General features: G+C 42.2%; 1 protein-coding gene across 2 annotated transcripts in view; it reads right to left on the reverse strand.

Annotated features, from left to right (window-relative positions):
- TDRD9 (tudor domain containing 9) overlaps positions 1–24,863 on the reverse strand; it is a 99,538-nt gene that overhangs the window by 14,576 nt on the left and 60,099 nt on the right. For both annotated transcript variants that reach the window (XM_070751516.1, XM_070751523.1), the window contains exons 21-33: positions 23,961–24,077; positions 17,038–17,145; positions 15,156–15,256; positions 12,941–13,114; positions 11,681–11,792; positions 9,403–9,615; positions 6,655–6,744; positions 6,273–6,533; positions 4,953–5,108; positions 3,070–3,140; positions 1,782–1,891; positions 1,467–1,563; positions 63–201 (exon numbers count right to left, since the gene is read on the reverse strand). In XM_070751516.1, coding sequence (XP_070607617.1) covers positions 63–201; positions 1,467–1,563; positions 1,782–1,891; positions 3,070–3,140; positions 4,953–5,108; positions 6,273–6,533; positions 6,655–6,744; positions 9,403–9,615; positions 11,681–11,792; positions 12,941–13,114; positions 15,156–15,256; positions 17,038–17,145; positions 23,961–24,077 — 1,749 coding nt within the window. The remainder of the gene's footprint in view (positions 1–62; positions 202–1,466; positions 1,564–1,781; positions 1,892–3,069; positions 3,141–4,952; positions 5,109–6,272; positions 6,534–6,654; positions 6,745–9,402; positions 9,616–11,680; positions 11,793–12,940; positions 13,115–15,155; positions 15,257–17,037; positions 17,146–23,960; positions 24,078–24,863) is intronic.

Consider the following 24,863-nt stretch of genomic DNA (forward strand, 5'->3'; position numbering starts at 1 on the left):
TTAAGATGTGAGATTCCTAACCTGTGCTGTCATAACATCTGAAAAGTTGAAGCACATTTTACCTGTGTTATGTCATCTGAATCAATCTGCACATCAAATGCAAGTTCCATATCATGGTCTTGGAGGACTGCACATCCCAGAGAGTAGTTCCAGCCCAAACCACATAGGACACCTGTGTATCTCTTTCTGCTTTCATCAACCCTAAAATAACAACATTATTAATAGTTAGGTGTAAGAAAATATAGCACCTGTGCCTGATTGATTATTTATTTATTTATTTATTTATTGATTGATTGATTGATTGATTGATTGATTTATTGATTGATTTATTGATTGATTGATTGATTGATTGGATTTGTATGCCACCCCTCTCCAGAGACTCGGGGCGGCTAACAGTGACAATAAAACAGCGTACAATCGTAATTTGGTATTAGAAATGATTAAAAATCTATTAATATAAAAACCAAACATACTTACATACATACCATGCATAGAATTGTAAAAGCCTAGGGGGAAAGAGGATCTCAATTCCCCCATGCCTGGCGGCAGAGGTGGGTTTTAAGTTGTTTACGAAAGGCAAGGAGGGTGGGGGCAGTTCTAATCTCTGGGGGGAGTTGGTTCCAGAGGGCCGGGGCCGCCACAGACAAGGCTCTTCCCCTGGGTCCCGCCAAGCGGCATTGCTTAGTTGACGGGACCCGGAAAAGATCCACTCTGTGGGACCTAACTGGTCGCTGGGATTCGTGCAGCAGAAGGCGGTCCCTGAGATATTCTGGTCCGATGCCATGAAGGGCTTTATAGGTCATAACCAACACTTTGAATTGTGGCCGGAAACTGATTGGCAACCAATGCAAACTGCGGAGTGTTGGTGTAACATGGGCATATTTGGGAAAACCCATGATTGCTCTCGCAGCTGCATTCTGCACGATCTGAAGTTTCTGAACATTTTTCAAAGGTAGCCCCATGTAGAGAGAGTTACAGTAGTCAAGCCTCGAGGTGATGAGGGCATGAGTGACCGTGAGCAGTGACTCCCGGTCCAAGTAGGGTCGCAACTGGTGCACAAGGCGAACTTGGGTGAACGCCTCCCTCACCACAGCTGAAAGATGTTTCTCTAATGTGAGCTGTGGATCGAGGAGGACGCCCAAGTTGCGAACCTTCTCTGAGGCGGCCAGTGATTCTCCTCCCAGGGTAATGGACGATAATGGATGTTATAACAATCAATACAGATATAAGAGTCTGCACCATTGCATTGTTTCCATAAAAGGAAGAACTCTTTCCATTTGCAGAAAGCTTTCTTAACTGGTTCCAGATGAATTCAGACTTCCCTTATCTCATCAATTTCCTAGCCCCTCACTGCCTCTCCCCTTTCTCCAATGGAAACAGATTTCCAAGGGCTGCAAAGAAAAATGAAAGTAGAAGCATTTCCCCCCCAATGATCACCAAGTTCCTCCTTGGAAATGTTCACATACCTGAGGTCTATCACAGGAGCAAACATCATGCTCAGTAATGCTGGGAGACCCGGGATATGAGGCATGAGAGAAGTTTTCCTTAGCATCATTATTGAGCCTATCACCATAAAAAGCAAATTATTATGACCTTTCCCAAACAAAAAAGTCATACAACTAGTTATAGCTTTGATTAGAAACACAGTGTAGTCAGTATACATACTATAAACCTAGGGTGTCCAACCTTGACAATTTTAAGACTTGCAATTTTAAGGCTTGTAGACTTCAACCCTCACAATTCCCATCAGCATAAATACTTTAACATAGCATTTTTTTTACCTGTTGCATTTACAGATATGGAAGCAGCAACCAGTATTTGTTGAAATGCATTCTCAGGATCATCAACTACAACCACAGAGTTTACGCTCTCCTTGTCTACCAAGATTGTCCTAAAGGACAGGAAATGGTTGATTTATTATGAGAACTTTTAAAAGTCCAATATTTGTTGACGGAGTCAGTTTACTGAAAATTCTCCAAATGTTTAAAAATGAATGCTGTTATCTGCAGCCTGCATAACCTTCATAAAATGTTATGAATGGACAGGGTAACAAACAAACACAAAAAAGTTGAATGCTGCTTTCAGCCTTAGTTCTTAATCAGACATCTGGAGAAAAGGTGAAGCAATGTTCTGTACTCTGCAGTGGTCCACCAGATATCTTTATTTATTTTTTATTATTTATTTTATTTGTCAAGTACGTATTGGTAGTATACAAAGAAATAATATTGTTTATATACAGTGATACCTTGTCTCACGAAGTTAATTGGTTCCGGGAGGATGTTCGTAAGATGAAAAGTTCTTAAGACGAAGCAATGTTTCCCATAGGAATCAATGGAAAAGCGATTAATACGTGCAAGCCCAAAATTCACCCCTTTTTCAAGCCGAAGCACCAGTTTTTGCACTGGTGGGATTCCCCTGAGGCTACCCTCCATGGGAAACCCCACCTCCAGACCTCCACGTTTTTGCGATGTTGTAGGGGAATCCCAGTAGGTGAATCCCAGGATCGCAAAAACAGGCGCTTCGCTGGCAACGGAAGTCCGGAGGTGGGGTTTCCCAGCGAGGGAAGCCTCACTGAAATCGCAGCATCGCAAAAACACAGAAGTCCTCGAAACTCCACCTCCAGACTTCCGTGTTTTTGCGATGCTGCGATTTTGCTGAGGCTTCCCTCACTGGGAAACCCCACCTCCGAAGTCCGGAGGTGGGTTTTCCCATGCAGAGGAGCCTCAGGGGAATCCCACCAGCGCAAAAACGGGTGCTTCGCTTGCAATGGAAGTCTGGAGGCGGGGCATCCCAGCGGGGGCAGGTTTGTAAGATGAAAAAAGTTCATAAGAAGAGGCAAAAAAATCTCGAAACCTGGGTTTGTATCTCAAAACGTTTATATGACGAGGGGTTCATAAGATGAGGTATCACTGTACATGATATTGGTACTAATAAGAGAGAAACTTAGGACATGGATGGTAGGCACGCTGGGGTACTTATGCATGCCCCTCTTCAAGATGCCTAAAAGCAAAACCTGAAGTTTATAATCTTGTAGAGTTGCCCCCAAAACACTGTAGAACTGCATCTTACCTGAATCTGGAAATTCTGGTCATACTGCTGAATTTTAGGTTGTAGGAATTGAAGGGGCCAAGTAGTGTGACCTTTAGAAAAGAGAAATAGGGATTACAATGACATCTGCAACATTTCAGTTTGCTAGCTTTGGGAGTTGCCTTTATTATATTAAGTAAAATTCAATCTTTCATTGTTTTGTATTGGTTCCCTAGATCAGTGTTTTTCAACCAGCGTGCCACAGCACACTAGTGTGCCATGAGACATGGTCAGGTGTGCCGTGAAGCTCAGCTTCCGAAACCGGAAGCTGAGCTTCCTTCTTCGCGCCTTCCTTCTTTGCGGCAGGTGAGCTTTGGGGTCCAGTGGGAAGGCGCCGGCAGTAGCCGGGGGGGGGGGGGCAGCTGCGAATGGGAGCTCCAGGGCCGAGGCACCGACAGCGGTGGCTGGACGTGTTGCTGGACACCATCCATGCTGGCCCGCTCGCAGTCGACCGCTCTGCCACCACCCCGCGGCTACTGCCCACTGCTGCTGTTGCCGGCATGGTGTATGAGAGAGAAAGAGAGAGATAGCAAGAGAAACAGAGAAAGAGAGACAGAGAAAGAAAGAGACAGAGAAAGAAAGCAAGAGAGACAGAGAAAGAGAGAGAAAGAGAGAAAGCAAGCAAGAGAAAGAAAGCAAGAGAGACAGAGAAAGAGAGAGAAAGAGAGAAAGAAGGCAAGAGAGAGAGAAAGTAAGAGAGAGAGAGAGAAAGCAAGAGAAAGAGAGAAAGAAATCAAAAGAGAGAGAGAGAGAAAGCAAGAGAGAGAGAGAATGAGGGGGGGAGGGAGAGAGAAAGACATAGAGGGAGAGAGGGATTGTGAAAGAAAGCAAAAGAGAGAGGAAGGGAGAAAGAGGGACAGAGAAAGAGAGAGAAAGAGGGAGGGAGGGAGAAATAGAGCAAAAGGGAGGAAGAGAGAGAGATTTTCTTTGTCCAAATTTTTTTTAAGCGCCCCCCCCCCCCCCACTCAATGTGCCCCAGGATTTTGTAAATGTAAAAAATGTTCCGCGGCTCAAAAAAAGGTTGAAAATCACTGCCCTAGATAACATATACACCACAAAAAATCTCTTCTGAGGATCCAAAACAGCCTGTACTAGCATTGCAAGCTGCATTATATAAGATTAGGATGCCGCCCAAAAGGAGGCAGAAAGCTCTTGATTTAAACAAAATATAAATAATATAATGCTTGGCCATTCTTTGAAGATACAAAATATTCCACACATATATCTTCTCTTCTCTTTAGTCACTTCCCAAAAGGGATTGTTTAAATAATATATGAAACCTAAATTGCAACTAATCTTATTGAAACAAATCTCTCTTAATTCAAAATGTAAACTTGGTTGTTGCAACAAATCATAAGATTAAACAGGGAGGGGAGGAGGGAGGGAGGGAAGGAGGGAGGGAGGGAAGGAGGGAGGGAGGGGGAGGAAGGAAGGAAGGAAGGAAGGAAGGAAGGAAGGAAGGAAGGAAGGAAGGAAGGAAGGCTCTTGAAACCTGTTCCATAAAATCTCAGAGAGGTGAATTTGCGTCCATCAGGAGTTGGGTGGCCTATGAATGAATGAATGAATGAATGAATGAATGAATGAATGAATGAATAAATAAATAAATGAATAAATAAATAAAATAAATAAATAATTCTCTATGAGCAAGAAATTAACAGCACCAATGCTTTACAAATTAACTTTTAATAGGTACCATTTTTTTTGTTTTTCACCTGTATTCACAATGGTTTTCAAATGGAATGATGAAGCAATCATAGAAACGGGGGATGGACAGCATTTCATACTTCAGGCGTATTATGCTCACCACTAACATGCGGGTGAGGGTGGTGGAGTAGCAAAGACCTTTTAATGCCCTTTAAACTTACTTTGCAGTTTGGGGTACTAATCCTCTTAGCAGAGCAGCTCTCCAGTATTTCAGTCAGGGCATTCTCTTCTCTCGAGCACATCTTGAGGGATACGGACGTGTTCCCCTCACAACCTTCTGGCTTTGAAAACAGTTGGTTGAGAGTTTCATGATTTAGCTAAAGAGATTTGGGGGGGGGGGAGATTTTGACAAGTGAGGGAAAAGGCAGGAAGAGAAATTTGTATTGTTATGGTTGGTTGAACAGTGAGCCAGTCAGCTTACACTGGATTTGGCATTTTTATCCATCTATCGCGTCCTTCCCAAAGGAGCTGATATAAGTCAGCATCTCATGTTTGAAGCTATTCCAAGTAAAGCTGATTTTGCAAATGAATGATGGTGAGTCTATCAAGGCATGTCGTGTTCCAGTGGTACTCCAGATGTTTTGGAATTACACCTAAGGCACTTATTACTGCAGGTTTTGGGGGGGGGGGAGGTTGCAAAAAGATTTTTTCCCCCTCTCCATCAATCCATACGTAAGTTGATTTACCTTCACATATTACAATATTACGATAAAATATATGATTATACATTTTAATAAATCATTTGTAAATTCTTTATATATGTGACACTTTATTCCAGGTATATTTTACTGAAATTGTATTGCTTAGAAAAGAAAATATATATATTTTAAAAGACAAATGTAACTAAAAATATAAAATATATATAAATCTAATTTTGTCCTCTGGGATTCCTACCAATTAATTTCAAAAAGTTTTTATCCTCCAAATTGACTACTATCAGCTTAATTTACCAAGATACCGTAGTTATTCTTTCTCTTGCCTTTTAATTTTAAGCCACATTGCTCTTTCGCCTTTCTTAATTTAATTTAATGTGGTTAAGTGTAATGTGGTTAAGTGATGCCTTAATTTATTTGGCTTCATGCTGTCTGCTGCCAACATTTTTAAACACAGTAAACATACTGGTCTTTCCTTATCTCCCACCGTAGTCACAGTGAAGCCAAGGACTACATACGCTTTGTAATATTTCCTCTCTTAGCTTTTGGGAGACTTACGTTTGTCTCATGACCTCCGTCTCTCTCCTTTCTTTTCATCTGTTAAATATTTTTCCATGGTGTCTCTTAAGGGTTTGTTATCTGCACTTCATATCTTCTGCTCTATGCTGCGTGCTATTGTTTGATGCAAAAAACCTATAATCCCTGCAACACGTTCCCTGGGGTCACCCACCCCCTGGCATTACTCCACGCCCCCCCTGGGGGGGGGGCGCCCCACTATTTCAGAAACACTTCCCTAACAGAAATAACATAAAAAGAAAAATCTCTTACCTTTGATTCATAAGAGTCATCTGCAGGTTCTGCGTAGCCTTCTTCAATAAGTATGGTACAGATATTTACCGTCTCCTCAATGCCAGAGCATTGAAACACATCCACATGCAAGATGCCATGTAAAATTGAGAAAATCTTCACCTTCAGAACATGGTTGCTGACTAAGGAAGCAAATCTTTGATTTGCAGCATAACTCCACTGTTCTCCACAAACAAGAGACCATGCAGAGGGACGTATTCTGCGCACCTTGAATTCCAGTGCCTGAACAAAAATATATCAAAACAAAAACATTTTTTCCCCAAGAAAATGAAATATTCTGACTGGCGCATTTCCCCCAAAGCACTGTCTTGTCATTCATTAAAAACTAGAGAGAAAGGTTTACCTGAAAGGGAAGCTCTTGGAGGTCGCTTGGAATCTCTCGTAACTTGTCTACAGCCACTTTTGATCTGTTGCCATAATCTACATAGAACACCTGTACAACAAAGAACAATTTAAAAGAAATTTCTTCCAAGGCTTTGAGAAAAAAAGAATGTAATCCTAGGTGGCATGAGTTGGATTACCAATACAACACATTACATAAACCAGAACTGAACACAACGTGGATTAACACAAAGTGCATAGCAGTTGTGAAAGTGGAGATCTGCTTCATTCAACACAGGAAGCTGTTTCCTATTATTGCTTCAGTCAGCTTTCTTAATACAATGTATGAAATTGTGTTGGGTGCTACAATACATATAAACTAGCAATGTATATTTAAGGATTGTTCCTTTAAAAGAAGTGTACCGGTTGGCCATAAGATGAAGACAACAGAGTTCCTCTCGGGAGAGTATTATTGATTAGTTGCTGGGTGCATGGGAATGATATGTATGATAGTTTGGCTTATATGTGTATGTTTTACATTGGATAACGACTACTACTCTATTGTATATCTGTATATAATATACATACTCTATTTATACTAGTCTGGTTTATTTGACTGAATAATCCATAGCTGCCACATTTACTCTGTATTAAGTTTGTTTTAGGGATACTACATTTTTCCTAAGCAATCTAACAAGCTTTTTTCATCATCTCCCCTAAAGAGTATTGTAACTGACTATTCTTTTCCAAACATTCCTTGAAACATGACCCTGTACATAAACTTCTCCAAAACAAATCAAAGAGCACCCAAAAGAAGCAACCCTGAAAAACAATTTAATCTCTGGATACCCCTGGATCAGGGGTGGGCAATTAATTTTGCCATGGGGCCGCATGAGAAATTAGGATGGTTTTAGAGGGACGGACTAATATATTTAACTCAGTTCTACCCTCTTCCTTGTTTTCTTTCTCCCAAATTTCCCACCCCCCCATACACACACACACAAAGAGCGCAAACCTCCCCGCTCTTCCTTATTTATTTATTTGCCCCTCCGCTCTCCTCCCCCTCCTTCCTTCACTTCCTCACTCGCACTGCCCCTCCCCAGCAGTCCACACCCCATTCCCAGCTGGCCCCACCCCCGCATTATCACAATAACACTCACTTATGGCACAATAACACCTAATATGGCATGAAGCCGCCCACCCGCCTTCCTCCTCTCTGTGTCGGCCTGCCACTGCCTCCACCCTTGCATCCTATCCTCTGGGCTGCTGTTCCCCCCCTCCCCCCCCGTCTCAGCTGCCCAGCCTGTTCCCGCCACGATTGGGCTGCTGCGTCCCTGAGCCTCAGCAATTGCTTCCGCTCCCAACCCGCTGCCTTTTGTCCGGCACCGCAGAGAGGAGAGAGCCATGAGGAAGGAGGGATGGTTGCTTTCCTGTGGCAAAACAGGACTAAAAAGGTTGACCCCGATTTGTCCCGCGACAGTGGGGCTCTAAGAGAGCCTTGTTGGTGGGTGCTTTTTTGTCCTGTTCATTCGAGGCGCTTGTTCCCCCCCCCCCACTCCATGGCTTCCTCCTCTAGGAAACCGGTCACAGATAGCGGGTGGGCCGGTCACAGTGGGCGGGCCGCATATGGCCCACAGGCCACCCCTTGCCCAGGTCTGCCCTGGATGCTTCAAGGATATCCCTGCTAGTGCCAGCAAATGCCAGAAACAGACAGTTATAGCAGATACTTTAATGTGACTAGGAGTATATGCATTCCAAATCAGCACAACTGCTGCCACCCAAAGCAGTACAACTTATTGCTCAACTTCTATCTCAAATAGAAAGATAATATTATAGAGCAGTGATGGCGAACCTTCTTTGGCTCGAGTGCCAAGAGGATTGTGTGCGCATGCAATAGTGCACATGTGCATGCCCACCCATAATGCAATGCCCTCCCCCCTGCGCATATGCAACACCCTTCCCCACAGCCCTCCCATGCACATACGCACAAACCTCACTGAAGTTTCCAGTGGGCCTGTTGGGCCATTTTATCAAAGTCCTCAGCCTCCTGAAGCCTGGGGATGGCGAAGAATAGCCCAATGGGCCAACCGGAAGTTCAGAAACGAACTTCCAGTGGGCCCGTTAGCCTGTTTTTCACTGTCCCCAGGCTTTATGAGGCTTTCCTGTGGAGAGCAAAAATGGCCAAAAAGAAGGCTGAAAATCAGTTAGCCAGCATGCTGGAACTGACATAGGACCACACCACATGTGCCCTCAGATATGGCTCTGCGTGCCACCCGTGGCACACATGCCATAGGTTCACCATCACTGCTATACAGCGGCACATGAACTCTTGCTACTCGGAAGTAGGATATTTTTTTTAAAAAAAAGTCAGCCTTCTATTCCTTTTCAACAGCGATCCATGCTTCTATTGCCTTTACTCCAAGCAGTACATAATCTATTTTTAAAATGTAAGCAGAGACCAAACAATGGTGGGTTTTTTTCAGGTGTTGCCATCTGTTTAACTGTTATGCAGTGGTTTTCAACCTCAATGACTTTAAGATGGGTGGACTTCAGCTTCCAGAATTCCCCAGCCAGCTTTGCTGAAGAATTCTGGGAGTTGAAGTCCAACCAACTTAAAGTCATCAAAGCTGAGAAAACATTGCCCTAAATGTGTTCCGTGTGATTATACTTGAATATGCACAAGGATCTGACTTACAAGTTAATTATTTGCACAAGGCGTACAAATCTAATAAATTAATTAATTAATTAATTAAATTTGAAAAAAAAGCACCTCAGCACTGTATCCAAACACATACAGGACTTGGGCACGATAGTACATCACTTTTTCGCATTCAGTAAAAGGTGCCAAACAAACCAAGTCTGGATAAGGGCGAATAGACAAAGAGGTCAACTCCAGCTGACCGATGTCCTCAGACAGTTTTTGTAGGAGAGCTTTGCTTCTTTCATCTGTTCTGTGTCCACAGAAGTGCCCAACCTCTATAACCTGAAATGGGCGAGAGTTGTTTGTAACATGACACAATACACACACAGAAACAAGACTGGGTTTTTCAGACTGCTCTTAATTAGTAGGATTTGATTAATACTCAGTTAAACGCAGAGTTTGGGAGTCAAGTAAGAGAGAAAAATGGAAGAATTGGAAATGGAAGAAATTTAAGTGATTTTTCTCAGGATTTTCCCCAAATTATTATATTTTGCAAGTGACCACTTTGAGCCAATTATTTCTGTCCTTCTGTAACATTTAAATGTTTTTAGCTAAATTGCAAACCAAGGGCGTGCCCCCTTTTCTCCCCCCAAAATTAACAGTGTTTTAAGGCTTTGTTCTTTAGGAATGAAGCTACAGGTAGTCTTTGCTTAATGACCGCAATTGTAATGGGCAACTCTGCCTCTAGGCAAGACGATCATCAAGTGAGGCAAAACGTGAATGCAACAATTTATGACCTCATTTCCACTACAGTGTTAAGCAAACCATAGGAGGCAATTAAGTAATACATTAGTGGTCGCAACTTGCAATTTTGCTTCCAACTCTTCTGGTCAAAAGCTGGCTGTGAAGCACTCAAATGTCAATCATGTGGCTGTGGGGATGCAGCAATAGTTCTAAACAAGAGGATCAGTCTTGAAGTTACGTTTTCAATGCTGTCGTAACTTCAAATGGCAGCTAACAGGGCAGTTCTTAAGCAAGGATTACCTGTACTGTGATTCACAAGCTAATGAAATTCCCTTTAAAAAAAAAATCAGAGAAGTGGGTGCTTTTCAAAGCCATCAAGGGATCAACCAAATATCCCCTGACCCTAGAATATCTATATCCAATTATCTCAGGGGCTGCCGCAAAGAAGAGGGAGTCAAACTATTCTCCAAAACACCCGACAGTAGAACAAGAAGCAATGGGTGGAAACTAAACAAGGAGAGAAGCAGCTTAGAACGAAGGAGAAATTTCCTGACAGTTAGAACAATTAACCAGTGGAATAACTTGCCTCCAAAAGTTGTGAATGCTTCAACACTGGAAGTTTTTAACAAGAGATTGGGTAACCATTTGTCTGAAATGGTATAGGGCTATGATGACAAACCTATGGCACAGGTGGCCAGAGATGGCACACAGTGCCCTCTCTGATGGCATGGGAGCCATCACCCCAGTTCAGCTCCTCTGTGTGTGTGTGTGTGCGCACGCCTCCCATCGGCCAGCTGGTCTTTGGGTGCATGCATGGGGGCAGGGGCATGCAGAGGGCACACGTGCAAGGGGACGGGACATGTGCAAGTGCCATGCGCACATTGCATTTTGAGGATTCAGGCACATGCACTTTGGACACTCAGTCCAGAAAAGTTTAGTCATCACTGGTTTAAGGTTTCCTGCCTAAGCAGTTGGACCAGAATACCTACAAAGTCCCTTCCAACTCTGCTCTTCTATTCTATTCTATTCTGCAGGAGGGAAGTCTAGCATTTAAAAATCTTGGAGCATGCGAGTCTTTGCAGAATAGGCAAATGTGAGGTGTATCTGTGGTTTCATTCTTGTTGCCAGTAAAAAGAACTATCTTGCCCACTTGTGTTTTGGCAGAAAATCAAGCCTTAGGAGATTAAATGACTGGAGAACCGAGATTTATAAATGTTCCTGATGTGAAGTTTGACACAAGTTATTTTAAGATTTAGTTTCCTAAGAAATTGTTCATCTGGATATGAATTTGTCTGGCAATAATAGAGGAGATGGCCTTTTCCTTTGTTACTACTACTTATGGAAGAGAATTTCCTAGAAGTTTTAATCAGCCCTTTCATTAATTTGAATTTAGTTTAATAATTTAAACTCCTTTTACAAAATTATAAATATTTACATTTCACACTTTTGGGGGGTTCGAACGAGTTTAGGTTTTATTCTATTTATGACTCTTAACTCTATGAGCAGAACCATCTTTTAGAAATAATACATACTTGCATGTAATTCATTCAAAATTGACTCACATTCAAAAGTTGATTTTTAATCTCCCCTCCTTTAAGAGTTCACCCCACTAAAGTTGAACTGGTATTGCACAAAACAGCACACAGAAATATTTATCACCTACCTCAGTGACACAGATAGATAAATCAAGACTATTTATAGTCTGCAGTTTTTCCAAGCCATTACAAAACTTCTGCATGGGAGTCATGGTATGTTTCTGAAAGTCAATGTTCACTCTAAAAACAAGTTATCAAAATAATAAACAAATGCTAGTCATTAATCATGTACAATCTAAAGACATCCCTGTCAGTAAGTTGTGAGCCGTCGCGAGTCTTCGGAGAGGGGCGGCATACAAATCTAATAAATTATTATTATTATTATTATTATTATTATTATTATTATTATTATGTCACATTTGGTGCTATTCCAGAAAGATGGCGAATGAATCCTGTTTTATACATACATACATGCATACATACAGGCATGCATGCATGCATGCATACATACATACATACATATATACAGTGTTCCCTCGCTTTTCGCGGGGGATGCGCTCCGAGACTGCCCGTGAAAGTTGAATTTCCGCGAAGTAGAGATGCGGAAGTAAATACACCATTTTTGGCTATGAATAGTATCACAAGCCTTCCCTTAACACTTTAAACCCCTAAATTACAATTTCCCATTCCCTTAGCAACCATTCAGATTATTACTCACCATGTTTATTTATTAAAGTTTATTTAAAAAAATATTTATTAAAGGCAGGCGAAAGTTTGGCGATGACATATGACGTCATCGGGTGGGAAAAACCGTGGTATAGGGAAAAACCCCGCAAAGTATTTTTTAATTAATATTTTTGAAAAACCGTGGTATAGATTTTCCGCGAAGTTCGAACCCACGAAAATCAAGGGAACACTGTATTATAATTATGGAGAACCCCACATTCCCTTCATTTTATCTCTGCATTTCTCTCCAGGGTGTGAAAACCTTTTATTTTCTATACAAAGGATGGACAGTTTTGCCAAGCCTTCCACAGAACCATTTCTTGCCTATGACTGTTGCCAGATATTTAAAAAAACAGTGGAGTAGAAAGGCGCTGATGAAAGTTAGAGTTACTCTTAATTCATGTCATAAGATGCCAGATCAGGCAAAGGAAAAAAAAAGTCATATGCCATGTTCTTGGACATTCCAAGCCTCTTCTCCATTTCCGAGCTTCCCACATCACTCAGTCTTTAGTATTCCAAACTCTGCATTTTGTTTCTTTTAAAGCTCATTTCATACAAGACTCTTGCAAAGTATATTTTGGGTCTGCTTAGGCGCTGCTGAGTCAAAGCAAAACAGCTTCCCTGACAGATAAGGAACCAAATCCAGTTTCATAATAACATACCTCATGTCCCTTAGAATGATGCTATTTCCACCTGCCATTTTGTCCTCTATCTCCTCTTGGGAATGGATGTTCAGTTCAAACGGAATCCTAATTTGTGCCATTTTAAGAGCAAAATACACTGCAGGAAGTGTTTTAAAACGCTCTGTAGGATTCCGAGTAAATTCAACAAAGGCTCTAGATAAAAAAAATTAAAAGAAATAAAACTGTCGCATAGGGACTACAATATGTACAAGCGCACACACACACACATTTAAAAGATTAAAAAGATGATGATTGATAGACAGGCAGATGTTAGATGATAGTAGATTGATTGATCGATAGATAGGGGCTGTGAAACTTGAAGCTCGCGGGCCATGCGCATCATGCTCTTGCCATACCCACTCCCTGTTTAGCGTTGAGAGAAAAAGTCACAATATGTTGTGACACCCTGAGATTTAGATAGATGATAGAGGTAGGTAGGTAGGTAGAGATAGATAGATAGATAGATAGATAGATAGATAGATAGATAGATAGATAGATAGATAGATTTGCCCCCACTTCATTCACAAATGGTGAAAGAAAGAAGGGAAGTGAGGTGCATGGGAGATAATGTTCAAAAGAAGAATAAAGTGAGATAAAATATTGTTGCTAGAACTGTACTGTTGTGGTTAGCTCTGGCCCTGCTCCTGCCCCAAGGACTGTGGATGTGGGGGAAACATCCACATGCTGCAGGCCTGTTTTGCCCCCGGTGGAATCTGATGATGAAGGCTCCTCTGACCAAGAAGACATGAGTGACAGGGAGGAGGAGAGTGTGGCAGACAGCTCAAAAGGAGAGCAATTATCTAGCTCCTCCTTGGATTCGGAACAAGAGTTAATGATACAGCCACGCATGAGGAGAGCCATGCATAGGCAACAACAACTGAGAGATTATTATCAAAGAAAATGAGGCCACCTGTGGTTGGTTGGGACTGTGGTAATTAGTGAGGCTGCTATAAATAGCAGCCTGTGGGTTTGGCCATTGTGGAGGATTATCTGATCGTTGTGTTTCGTGACTGCTTTACTGACTTTGACTTTTTGTGTGCTGATTTTTCCCCGCTTTGAAACTAAACCAGAGCAAAGTGTGTGTCACTTTGTGAAAGAAGAAGGACTGTGAATTGCCTCACAGCTGCAAGCTAAGTATCACAGAACTGATAAGGGACTTGTATAAATTACCAGTTTGTTTGGAGACGAGTGCTCTTTGCTATACCAAAAGAGGGCTTGGTATAAGTGAATTTTCATTATAAAGAACATTGTTTTGAATTTTCAAACGTGTGTGTGTCTGAAATTTGTACCTGTGAATTTTTGGGAGGATTCTGTCAGAGAGCCCAACAGAACATGTACTGAGAGATGTTCTGATTCTCCAGTATTCCCATGGAAATATACAGAAACAAAGTATGGCTATCAGGAGGTCTCTCCTAAATATTGATGGAAAGTAATGTAAAACTGGAAATTTAGAGCAAGCAAAAGGGAGCAGGAACCAAGAGAGGGGCAATTCCTATTTTCTGTTGCTTCCTGGCATAGTGATTTCTTCTTGCCATTAATAGAGCCACCGTCGACATACAAAGATCTGAGAACCACAATACAGTGATGCCTCTACTTACAAACTTTTCTAGATAAGAACCGTGTGTTCAAGATTTTTTTGCTTCTTCTCAAGAACCATTTTCCACCTACAAACTTTGAAACTGTAACCGGAAAAGGCAGGGAGAAGCCTCCATGGGGCCTCTCTAGGAATCTCCCGGAAGGAAACAGAGCAGGAAAAGACAGGGAGAAGCCTCCACGGGGCCTCTCTAGGAATCTCCCGGGAGGAAACAGAGCAGGAAAAGGCAGGGAAAAGCCTCTGTGGGGCCTCTCTAGGAATATTTTGGGAGGAAACAGGGCCTCCACCCCTTCCTGTGGTTTCCCCAATCACACACATTATTTGCTTTTACATTGATTCCTATGGGAAAAATTGCTTCTTCTTACAAACTTTTCTACTTAAGAACCTGGTCATGGAACGAATTAAGTTCATAAGTAGAGGTACCACTGTACAGAAATCCAAGAACTCCCAATGGGCAAGAGGCCCGGAACCTCAGAAGGGCTGTTTGAGGAGTGACCAAAAGAAAAGACGAGAGAAAAGAGCTGCAGCTGATTACTCAGAAGACAACCAACCCCCCCCCCCCAAACCCCACCTAAAATAAAAACATACAAGTCTGCTTACTTGGTTCCATCATAAACAATGGATTTGACTTGACCACATTGTCTGAACAGGGATTGCAGCTGCTTGTAATACAGAAAACCATAATGAGGAATGTTCTTTAACTGTTAAGAAAAAAATAATGCGTCTTCAGAAAGGTAGCACTCTGATATTTTTTAACATGTTCTTTACATTATTTTAAAAATAACAATAATTAAATAACATGAACTACTCTTAAGGTACACCTAGATACACCCACATAATACCAACACTCTGTGTCCTGCACTGGCTACCAACTGGTCTGTGATCACAGTTCAAGGTGTTGGTTATTATCTATAAAGTCCTACATGGTTTAGGACCAGACTATTTACAAGACCGTCTCCTGCCACAGACCTCTCAGAGACCAATTACATCCTACAGGGTTGGCCTTCTCCGGGTCCCGTTGACTAAACAGTGCCGGTTGGCAGGCCCGTGGGAAAGGGCCTTCTCTGTGGCGGCCCCGGCCCTAACCCCCGATATCCGTACTGCTACCACCCTACTGGCCTTCCGAAAAGCCTTGAAGACCTGGCTCTGCCGGCAGGCCTGGGGGCCGTGAGAGTCAACATCTTAGCTCTTGACAAATCATAGTTTGATTGGTATGTGGGAGTGGATTGTTAGTCTAAGATTTTTTTAGTCTACGATTTGTTGCTATAATTGATTGATTAGTTTAATGAGTTTTATTGCTTAATATTTGACATTTTATTGCATTCTTTTATCGTTGTAAGCAGCCCTGAGTCCTATGGGATTGGGCGGCATATAAGACTAACAAACTAACTCACTCACTCACTAACTAACTCACTCACTAACTAACTCACTAACTAATTAATCAGCCTAACTTCTAATAGTATCCAATTTCTGCCAGATGTGACCTGCCAGAAGAATATAGTCTCCTGGCTGTTCTGTCTGGGTTCCCCCAGACGTCAACACCAACTAAAAAGAGTATCCAGACACACTGGTAAAAAGCAAAGTCATTTTATATCTTTGAAAACAAACAGAGATAACAAAAACTGTTCTTACAAACTGGAATGCTATGAAGCTTCACAGAAGAGTCACGACGGACAGACAATACAACAAGCTTCTTGCTGGCACACACACCACTGTAGATAATAAAACCCACGCCTCCCCCAAGTTTTCAGCCTTCTAGGCCACAAGCCAGAATCAGAGACGCCAAGGATCGAAGCAAGGTCACAGGACTCCCAAAAGATAACTCTCCACAATACAGGAAGGACGGGCCTGCCTTTTCAACCTTTCTGAGGAGAACCACACCCAAACCCAGCTGTTGCCTATTAGGGATGGAAATACCTGGCTAATTGTCCCCTTCGTTGTGCTGCCCTTCTCTGCCTCATATCTATGATGGCTTGTGCGTTCTCATCTAATGACTCCAGGCTACTCGCTGGGGAGAGCTCCCCCCCCCGGGGGTCTCAGGCTGTTCTCCCTCCTCCTCGTCCTGACATTCCTCTTCCCAGTCTGCCTGGTCCTCCTCCTCCTCCTGTTCCTCGTCCTCCCCCTCTGAGCATGGAGCCGGCAGAGTTCCAGCCGTTCCCTGAGGAGCCTCAGACTGAATCACAACACTGGCTGCCATGAAAAGTTCTGTTTTTGTTTTTCTTTGTTCACAATCTGTTCTTCCAACATTTTGCTCTTTTCTTCATATTCTTTTAATCCACTATGAGTGGATTTCAAATAAACTGGGAAATGAAGCACCTATGGCTGCTGTAGCCATAAAAATGTATGCCATAATAAATACTTAAAGAGTGCCACAAAGAGATTAATGCAGCTACTGTTACACTGGCCACAAACGATTAATGCAACTACTATGTGAAAAATTAATACCTCATTGCGACAGCCACTTAAAATGTAATTTACATACCATCACCGTTGTTTTGGGATCTCTGCCTGACATTTCCCTCACAGCAACTTCTTTATCATGGTACACAAAGGTAAAATAATTTGGATAGAAAGCTCCAGCAATCACCACCTGAGAAAACACACAAGCACACAACAGATTCAAACTTAATGTAAATCGCTCTAAACTCGACTGCAAAAAGTACGACTTTTGTAATCGAGTGGTCGAAGCATGGAACTCACTACCAGACCATAGTTCCCTCTAAGCTGAGCAGTGAGCAATCGCTCACTTAAAAATCATCATCAACTCAGAGTTTTCCAAACTTGCCCAGAAGCCGAGAGGGAAAGAGTGAGAGGGAAGGAGAGAGAGAGGAAGAGAGGAAGAGAGGAAGAGAGAGAGATAGAAAAAAGAGAGGAAGGAAAAGAGAAAGAAAAAGAATGGGAGTAAGGAAGAGAGAAAGAAAATCAAAATCTAGTTTGAAACTAGCTCAACTATTTAAGTGGCATTTTGATATTGATAGAGTTGCCCTATTATGAGCTCAGTTATAGACACACAGTACAGTATTTTATTTTGAAATTCTCTGAGGCAAAACAGGGTGGGTTTTTTGTTTGTTTGTTTGTTTGTTTGTTTGTTTATTTAATATTTCTGTGCCGCCCAGTCCCAAAGGGACTGCCGCTCAGACACTATACTTTTCCGCCCACCCACCCCCCAAAAAATAGAGGGAATACTGTACCAGACTCTGTAGTGTAATCCCCTAACCCCCCAAAATTTTACCCTTAGACTATCCACTGTTGACCTATCCCGATTCCTAAGAGGTCAGTAAGGGGCGTGCATAAGAGAACCAGCGTGCCTTCCATCCCCTGTCCTAATGTCTCTTTATGTTTTATTATCATCATGTATATGAATACTATTATTTCTAATGATTATTCCTTCTCTATTATTTCTAACGTTTTTCTAATCTTTTATTCATTTATATTAATATGATTATATCTTCACATACCTACATTATGTACTAGACAAAACAAATAAGTGTTTGTTATGACCTATAAAGCCCTTCATGGCACCGGACCAGACTATCTCAGGGACTGCCTTCTGCTGCACGAATCCCAGCGACTTTAGGTCCCACAGAGTGGGTCTTCTCCGGGTCCCGTCAACCAAACAATGCCACTTGGCGGGACCCAGGGGAAGAGCCTTCTCTGTGGTGGCCCGGGCGCTCTGGAACCAACTCCACCCAGAGATTAGAATTGCCCCCAACCTCCTTGCTTTTCGTAAGCTCCTTAAAACCCACCTCTGCCGCCAGGCATGGGGGAATTGAGATGCTCTTTCCCCCCGGGCCTTTACAATTTCATGTGTGGTATGTCTGTATGTATGTTTGGTTTTGGGTTTTTTTTAATATATTAATGGGTTTTTAACCCTGCTGTTCTGTTTAAGAAAAGTAACAAATCTTCTGTTCCCGGGTCACCCTGACCCGGACCGAAAACTCTTCATTTGCAGTGCTTATGTTTGGTCTTTTTGAAAGCTTTTTTCACTTGGAAAGTAGTCTGAACATTTCTGCACACAATGATATGAAAATTGAAATGAAAAAAGTAAATCTTATTGGTTTATTTTGCGGATATAATGCACGCCCCCCCCATTTTTGTGAAATTTTTTTCAATTTATGGATAGTTTTGCTTGCAAAATGCATTCTATTTTACTAAAGTTGGTATGGGATTGGTAGCTTGAACATTTCTGAACATAATGATATGAAAATTGAACTTGAAAAATTGATGCATATTGGTTTATTTTGTTGATGAAATGCATGCCCCCCCGTTTTTTTTAAATAGTCTTCACTTTATGGATAGTTTTGCTAGCAAAATACATTCTATTTTACTAAAGTTTGTGTGGGATTGGTAGCTTGAACATTTCTGAACATAATGATATGAAAATTGAACTGGAAAAATTGATGCATATTGGTTTATTTTGCACATAAATGTATGCCTCCCCCCGTGTTCAATTATTTCAATTTATATAAAAATTATGCTGTTAATTTCAAACTTACATACTTTTTTTTAGTAAAATGGATTTGTTTCATAAAATTAGTCCTCTGGCTACAATGTGGTTGATTTTCAAAAGGATATTCCAAATATTTCTAGACAAATATGTATAAACAGTGACAATAATGGCACATAGCAAGGCCGGGGGTGGGGGGTGGTCTTTTTGTGGCAAAAATAAACCAATAAGAACCATTTTTTTCAGTTCATTTATATTTTTCTTATATTCAGAAATGTTCAATTTAGTATATCAAACCTTTTGGGGGGAAATTCCTTAGGGATTTGTAGCCTTAAAAAAATAGAAATTGACACGAAATTAAAAAAGGATGGGGGGGAGGGGCTTTTTGATCAAAATAAAAATATAAGTCTCAATTTTTCCAGTTCAATTTTCATATCATTATGTTCATAAATGTTCAAACTAGTTTTCCAGTTGAAAAAGTTTTCAAAAAGATCAAATTCAAGTACCTAAAAAAATTATTTTTGGTCCGGTCATATACGAACAGAAACAGACTCGAAGTTATGATTTTTTTTTGCCCAGAAAACAATTAGCCACCACCCCAAAAATATTTTTTGATGATCAGCATTGTTAAATTGAGTAAATGAATGCCTAAGATTTTAAAGAATATTTCGGATTTGGAGGATAAAAAAATAAAAAGTGAAAATGGTTGCAAGCAGCCAAGGGGGGGGGGAGGCCTTATTTCTGATATTAAAAAACCAATAAGAATCATTTTTTTCAGTTCCTTTATATTTTTCTTATATTCAGAAATGTTCAAGCTACCAATCCCACACCAACTTTAGTAAAATAGAATGCATTTTGCAAGCAAAACTATCCATAAATTGAAAAATAAATCACAAAAACGGGGGGGCGTGCATTATATCCGCAAAATAAACCAATAAGATTTACTTTTTTCATTTCAATTTTCATATCATTGTGTGCAGAAATGTTCAGACTACTTTCCAAGTGAAAAAAGTTTTCAAATTGACCAAACATAAGCACTTCAAATGAAGAGTTTTCGGTCCGGGTCGTATGTGACCCGAACAGAAGATTTGTAACTTTTTTTGCCCAGCAAAAACTAAGCCCCCCACCCCCCAAAAAAAATTCTCATAGAGAGAACCCCTGAAGTGATGGATAGTCATGAAATTTCAAGTTTCAGATATGCAGGGAAAATTTTTTACAGGGACTCAAACTTGGCTTCGGGTCACATACGACCCGAACAGAACAGCAGGGTTTTAAATCATTTTTAGTATTTATTGGATTATTATTGTACATTGTTTTATTACTGTTGTTAGCCGCCCCAAGTCTCCGGAGAGGGGCGGCATACAAATCAAATCAAATCAAATCAAATCAAATAAATAAATCAATAAATAAATAAAATAAATCAATAAATAAATAAATATAAATATATATATAAATAAATAAATAAATATAGATAGATAGATAGATAGATAGATAGATAGATAGATAGATAGATAGATAGATAGATAGATAGATAGATAGATAGATAGATAATAAATAAGAGGGAGTCATCAGCATCACCATTTTAACCATTGTCTATCCATTTCAGGATGAAGGCTTCTTCTGCATGTTTCCAACTTATACAGTCCTGAGCTTTCTTTTGCCAATTGGGCCCATAATACTTGCTGATCTCAAGAGGGAGCAAGTTGCTGTAAAATGGGCATTTTATATGTTGTAAGCCGCTCCGAGTTTTTAGAGAGGGGCGGCATATTAATCCAACTAACAAATAAATAAATAAATTTCTCTTAGCAAACCCCTTCTTCCCTGTGCAGTTACTTGTATATGATCATGTGATTCGCACTTATTCCCAGTTACATGATTTTACTCCTCTAACTTACATTAGTTTTATCCCCTTGGCTATACAGTGATCCCCCGGTTATTGCGTCCCCGACCATTGCGAACAGGGTAATTTGCGATTTTTAAACCCGGAAGTCAAAACACCATCTGCGCATCCGTGCCCTTTTTTCTATGGGCACGCATGCGTAGATGGCGCCCGGCAGATCAGCTGCTGGGCGGCTTCCCTGGGTCTTCCCCCTCTTGCTGGCGGGAGGGTGAAGCCCCCCCCAGCACCCGCTCGCCCGCCCTTCGCCCTTCGCCCGGGAAGTTCGCCAGGAGTCAGCGGAGAACGGCGCACCTGTTTTAAAACGATCGGAGCCGGCCGGCTCCGATCGTTTTAAAGCAGGCGCGCCGTTCTCCGCTGACTCCTAAAGCAGGGAAGTTCGCCAGGAGTCAGCGGAGAACGGCACAACTGTTTTAAAACGATCGGAGCTTTCCAATGAGTCCCGAAGACAAACGTCAAACTTCCGCGTTTGTCTTCGGGACTCATTGGAAAGCTCCGATCGTTTTAAAACAGTTGCGCCGTTCTCCGCTGACTCTTGGCGAACTTCCCCGCTTTAGGAGTCAGCGGAGAACGGCGTGCCTGCTTTAAAACGATCGGAGCTTTCCAATGAGTCCCGAAGACAAACGTCAAACTTCCGCGTTTGTCTTCGGGACTCATTGGAAAGCTCCGATCGTTTTAAAGCAGGCACGCCGTTCTCCGCTGACTCCTAAAGCGGGGAAGTTCGCCAGGAGTCAGCGGAGAACGGCGCAACTGTTTTAAAATGATCGGAGCTTTCCAATGAGTCCCGAAGACAAACGCGGAAGTTTGACGTTTGTCTTCGGGACTCATTGGAAAGCTCCGATCGTTTTAAAGCAGGCACGCCGTTCTCCGCTGACTCCTAAAGCGGGGAAGTTCACCAGGAGTCAGCGGAGAACGGCGCAACTGTTTTAAAACGATCGGAGCTTTCCAATGAGTCCCGAAGACAAACGTCAAACTTCCGCGTTTGTCTTCGGGACTCATTGGAAAGCTCCGATCGTTTTAAAACAGTTGCGCCGTTCTCCGCTGACTCCTGGCGAACTTCCCCGCTTTAGGAGTCAGCGGAGAACGGCGTGCCTGCTTTAAAACGATCGGAGCTTTCCAATGAGTCCCGAAGACAAACGTCAAACTTCCGCGTTTGTCTTCGGGACTCATTGGAAAGCCGCGCGGGTGTTTTAAAACGTCCCCGCCGACATGGGGGGCTTGCTAGCACCCCCCCAAACCCGGGTTGGGGGTTCGGGGGGGTGCTAGCGAGCCCCCCATGTCGGCGGCGACGTTTTAAAACAGCCTCGCCGCCCCCAATCTTCGGCTCCTTGCTAGCGCTGCGGAAGTTTAAAACACCATCTGCACATGCGCAGATGGTGTTTTTACTTCCGCAGCGCTACTTCGCGAAAACCCGTTCGTTGCGGGGGGTCCTGGAACGGAACCCTCGCAACGAGCGGGGGGATCACTGTATAGCTATTTGGCCATGACAATTCTGTATGGAGTAGCTCCTTTGAGGATGTTTTTTTCCACCATTTGTTACTACACCTACTGAATGATAAGCACGCATGTATGAAAGTCTTGCAATAGTCTCAACATTCAACTACAGATCACACATTTTCAAGCTGCGATGAAGATGTAGGTATAAGGTTTGTACGCTTGTAATAAGGATAGGAAGCCTCGATTAGGAACATGGAAAATCTGACCCCAAGGAAAATTATTGAAAATGTCTGTCTGTCCTTTTATTCTTGGAGGGAAGTAAGTGGCAAACTGTATAAATGTCCTATAAAAAAGAAATAATACAGAACACTAAACCATGCAAATTAATTAGATTTCCATATACAGTACTGTATATTTCAGTGATGGCGAACCTCTTCGGTATCAAGTGCATGCACACCCATCTGGGCTTCAACCAGGAAGAGGAACTGCCTAAGAGACTTGCGCATGCCAGAAAATGAACTTCCGGTTTCCGGCACATGCATGCGCACCAGCCAACAAGTTTTCAATTACTGATGCGCACACATTGATCAACTGGCCGGCATGCCTGCTCGGGCCAGAAAACAGAAGACCAGCTCTTCTGCTGTCTGGCACTGCCGCACGCACAAAGGCCAGGTGATCATCACCTGCCCACCAAAAATCCTGAAGACGAATGCGTACCATAGGTTCACCCTCACAGCTACACTTCAGATCTAGAGAAACAAAGTGCTCATATTTAAAATCTAAAAAGAGGAAAATTATGTTCACAAAATCCACATACAGTGATACCTTGTCTTACAAACTTAATTGGTTCCAGGACGAGGTTCTTAAGGTGAAAAGTTTGTAAGACGAAACAATGTTTCCCATAGGAATCAATGGAAAAGCGATTAATGCGTGCAAGCCCAAAATTCACCCCTTTTGCCAGCCTAAGCACCTGTTTTTGTGCTGCTGGGATTCCCCTGAGGCTCCCCTCCATGGGAAACCCCACCTCCGTACTTCCGTGTTTTTGCGATGCTTTGATTTCACTGAGGCTCCCCTCACTGGGAAACCCCACCTCCGTACTTCCGTGTTTTTGCGATGCTGTGATTTCACTGAGGCTCCCCTCACTGGGAAACCCCACCTCCGGACTTCCATTGCCAGCGAAACGCCCATTTTCGCGCTGCTGTGATTCCCCTGCAGCATCACAAAAACACGGAAGTCCGGAGGTGGGGTTTCCCATGGAGGGGAGCTTCAGGGGAATCCCAGCACAAAAACGGGTGCTTCGCTGGCAAGGAAATCTGGAGGCGGGGCATCCCAGCTGTGGCGGTGGGTTTGTAAGGTGAAAATAGTTTGTAAGAAGAGGCAAAAAAAATCTTAAATCCCGGGTTTGTAACTCGAAAAGTTTGTATGACAAGGCATTTGTAAGACGAGGCATCACTGTATCTTTACTTTAATTATAGTTTTGTTTGTATACTTCTAAACTGTACAATTAAAACAGAAAAGAAGCAATAAACATATTCAAAGTCACATTCTGGAATTAGCCTGTGTTTGAGTCTCAGCAGATTCATAAATGTTTTGAAAACATTTCTAATATAACCAACTCTCTCACCTGCAAAATAAAACGCTGCTTATGTGCATGCTCTTGATCCATGATGGGAGAATGAGTGTTGACAACCATATTGAATACGCCAACTCTTTTTTTCAACTCCTCATACAACTCAGCCACCTAAAAATTGTAAAACTGTTTTAAAGTACACAAGGACCTAAAAGGTAAAGATGCATCACTTTGTTTCGTACAAAATAAATTATTCTATATTTATGTCCTAGACCTAGGCCTTTGCTGATAACCTAATATTATCTAAGCAATAGATTGAAGTTATCAAAAAGCAACCGTCCCATATTCTAATGCAGTGATGATGAACATATGACATGCATGTCAGAAATGACACTTCAGGCCTAGTGTTTGCACTATTACCAAATGCTACTATTCAGGGTAGCTTAGACCCGGGGGGGGGGGGGGGAGGGTTAAATAGACAATTGGGACTTTTTTGTTTGGGGTGGGTGACATGCCAACAGATTCATTTTATAAATTTTTGACACACTGAGCCCATAATTTATTTATTGGATTTGTATGCCGCCCCTCTCCGGAGACTCGGGGCGGCTAACAGCAACAATAAAGCAGTGTACAATAGTAGTCTGATGTTAGAAACAATTAAAAACCCATTAATATAAAAAACCAAACATACATACATACATACCATGCATAGAATTGTAAAGGCCTAGGGGGAAGAGGGTCTCAATTCCCCCATGCCTGACGGCAGAGGTGGGTTTTAAGCAGCTTACGAAAGGCAAGGAGGGTGGGGGCAATTCTAATCTTTGGGGGGAGTTGGTTCCAGAGGGCCGGGGCCGCCACAGAGAAGGCTCTTCCCCTGGGTCCCGCCAAGCGACATTCTTTAGTTGATGGGACCCGGAGAAGATCCACTCTGTGGGACCTAACTGGTCACTGAGATTC

This window comes from Erythrolamprus reginae, chromosome 1 (assembly GCF_031021105.1).
Source record: "Erythrolamprus reginae isolate rEryReg1 chromosome 1, rEryReg1.hap1, whole genome shotgun sequence".
Taxonomy (NCBI): domain Eukaryota; kingdom Metazoa; phylum Chordata; class Lepidosauria; order Squamata; family Dipsadidae; genus Erythrolamprus; species Erythrolamprus reginae.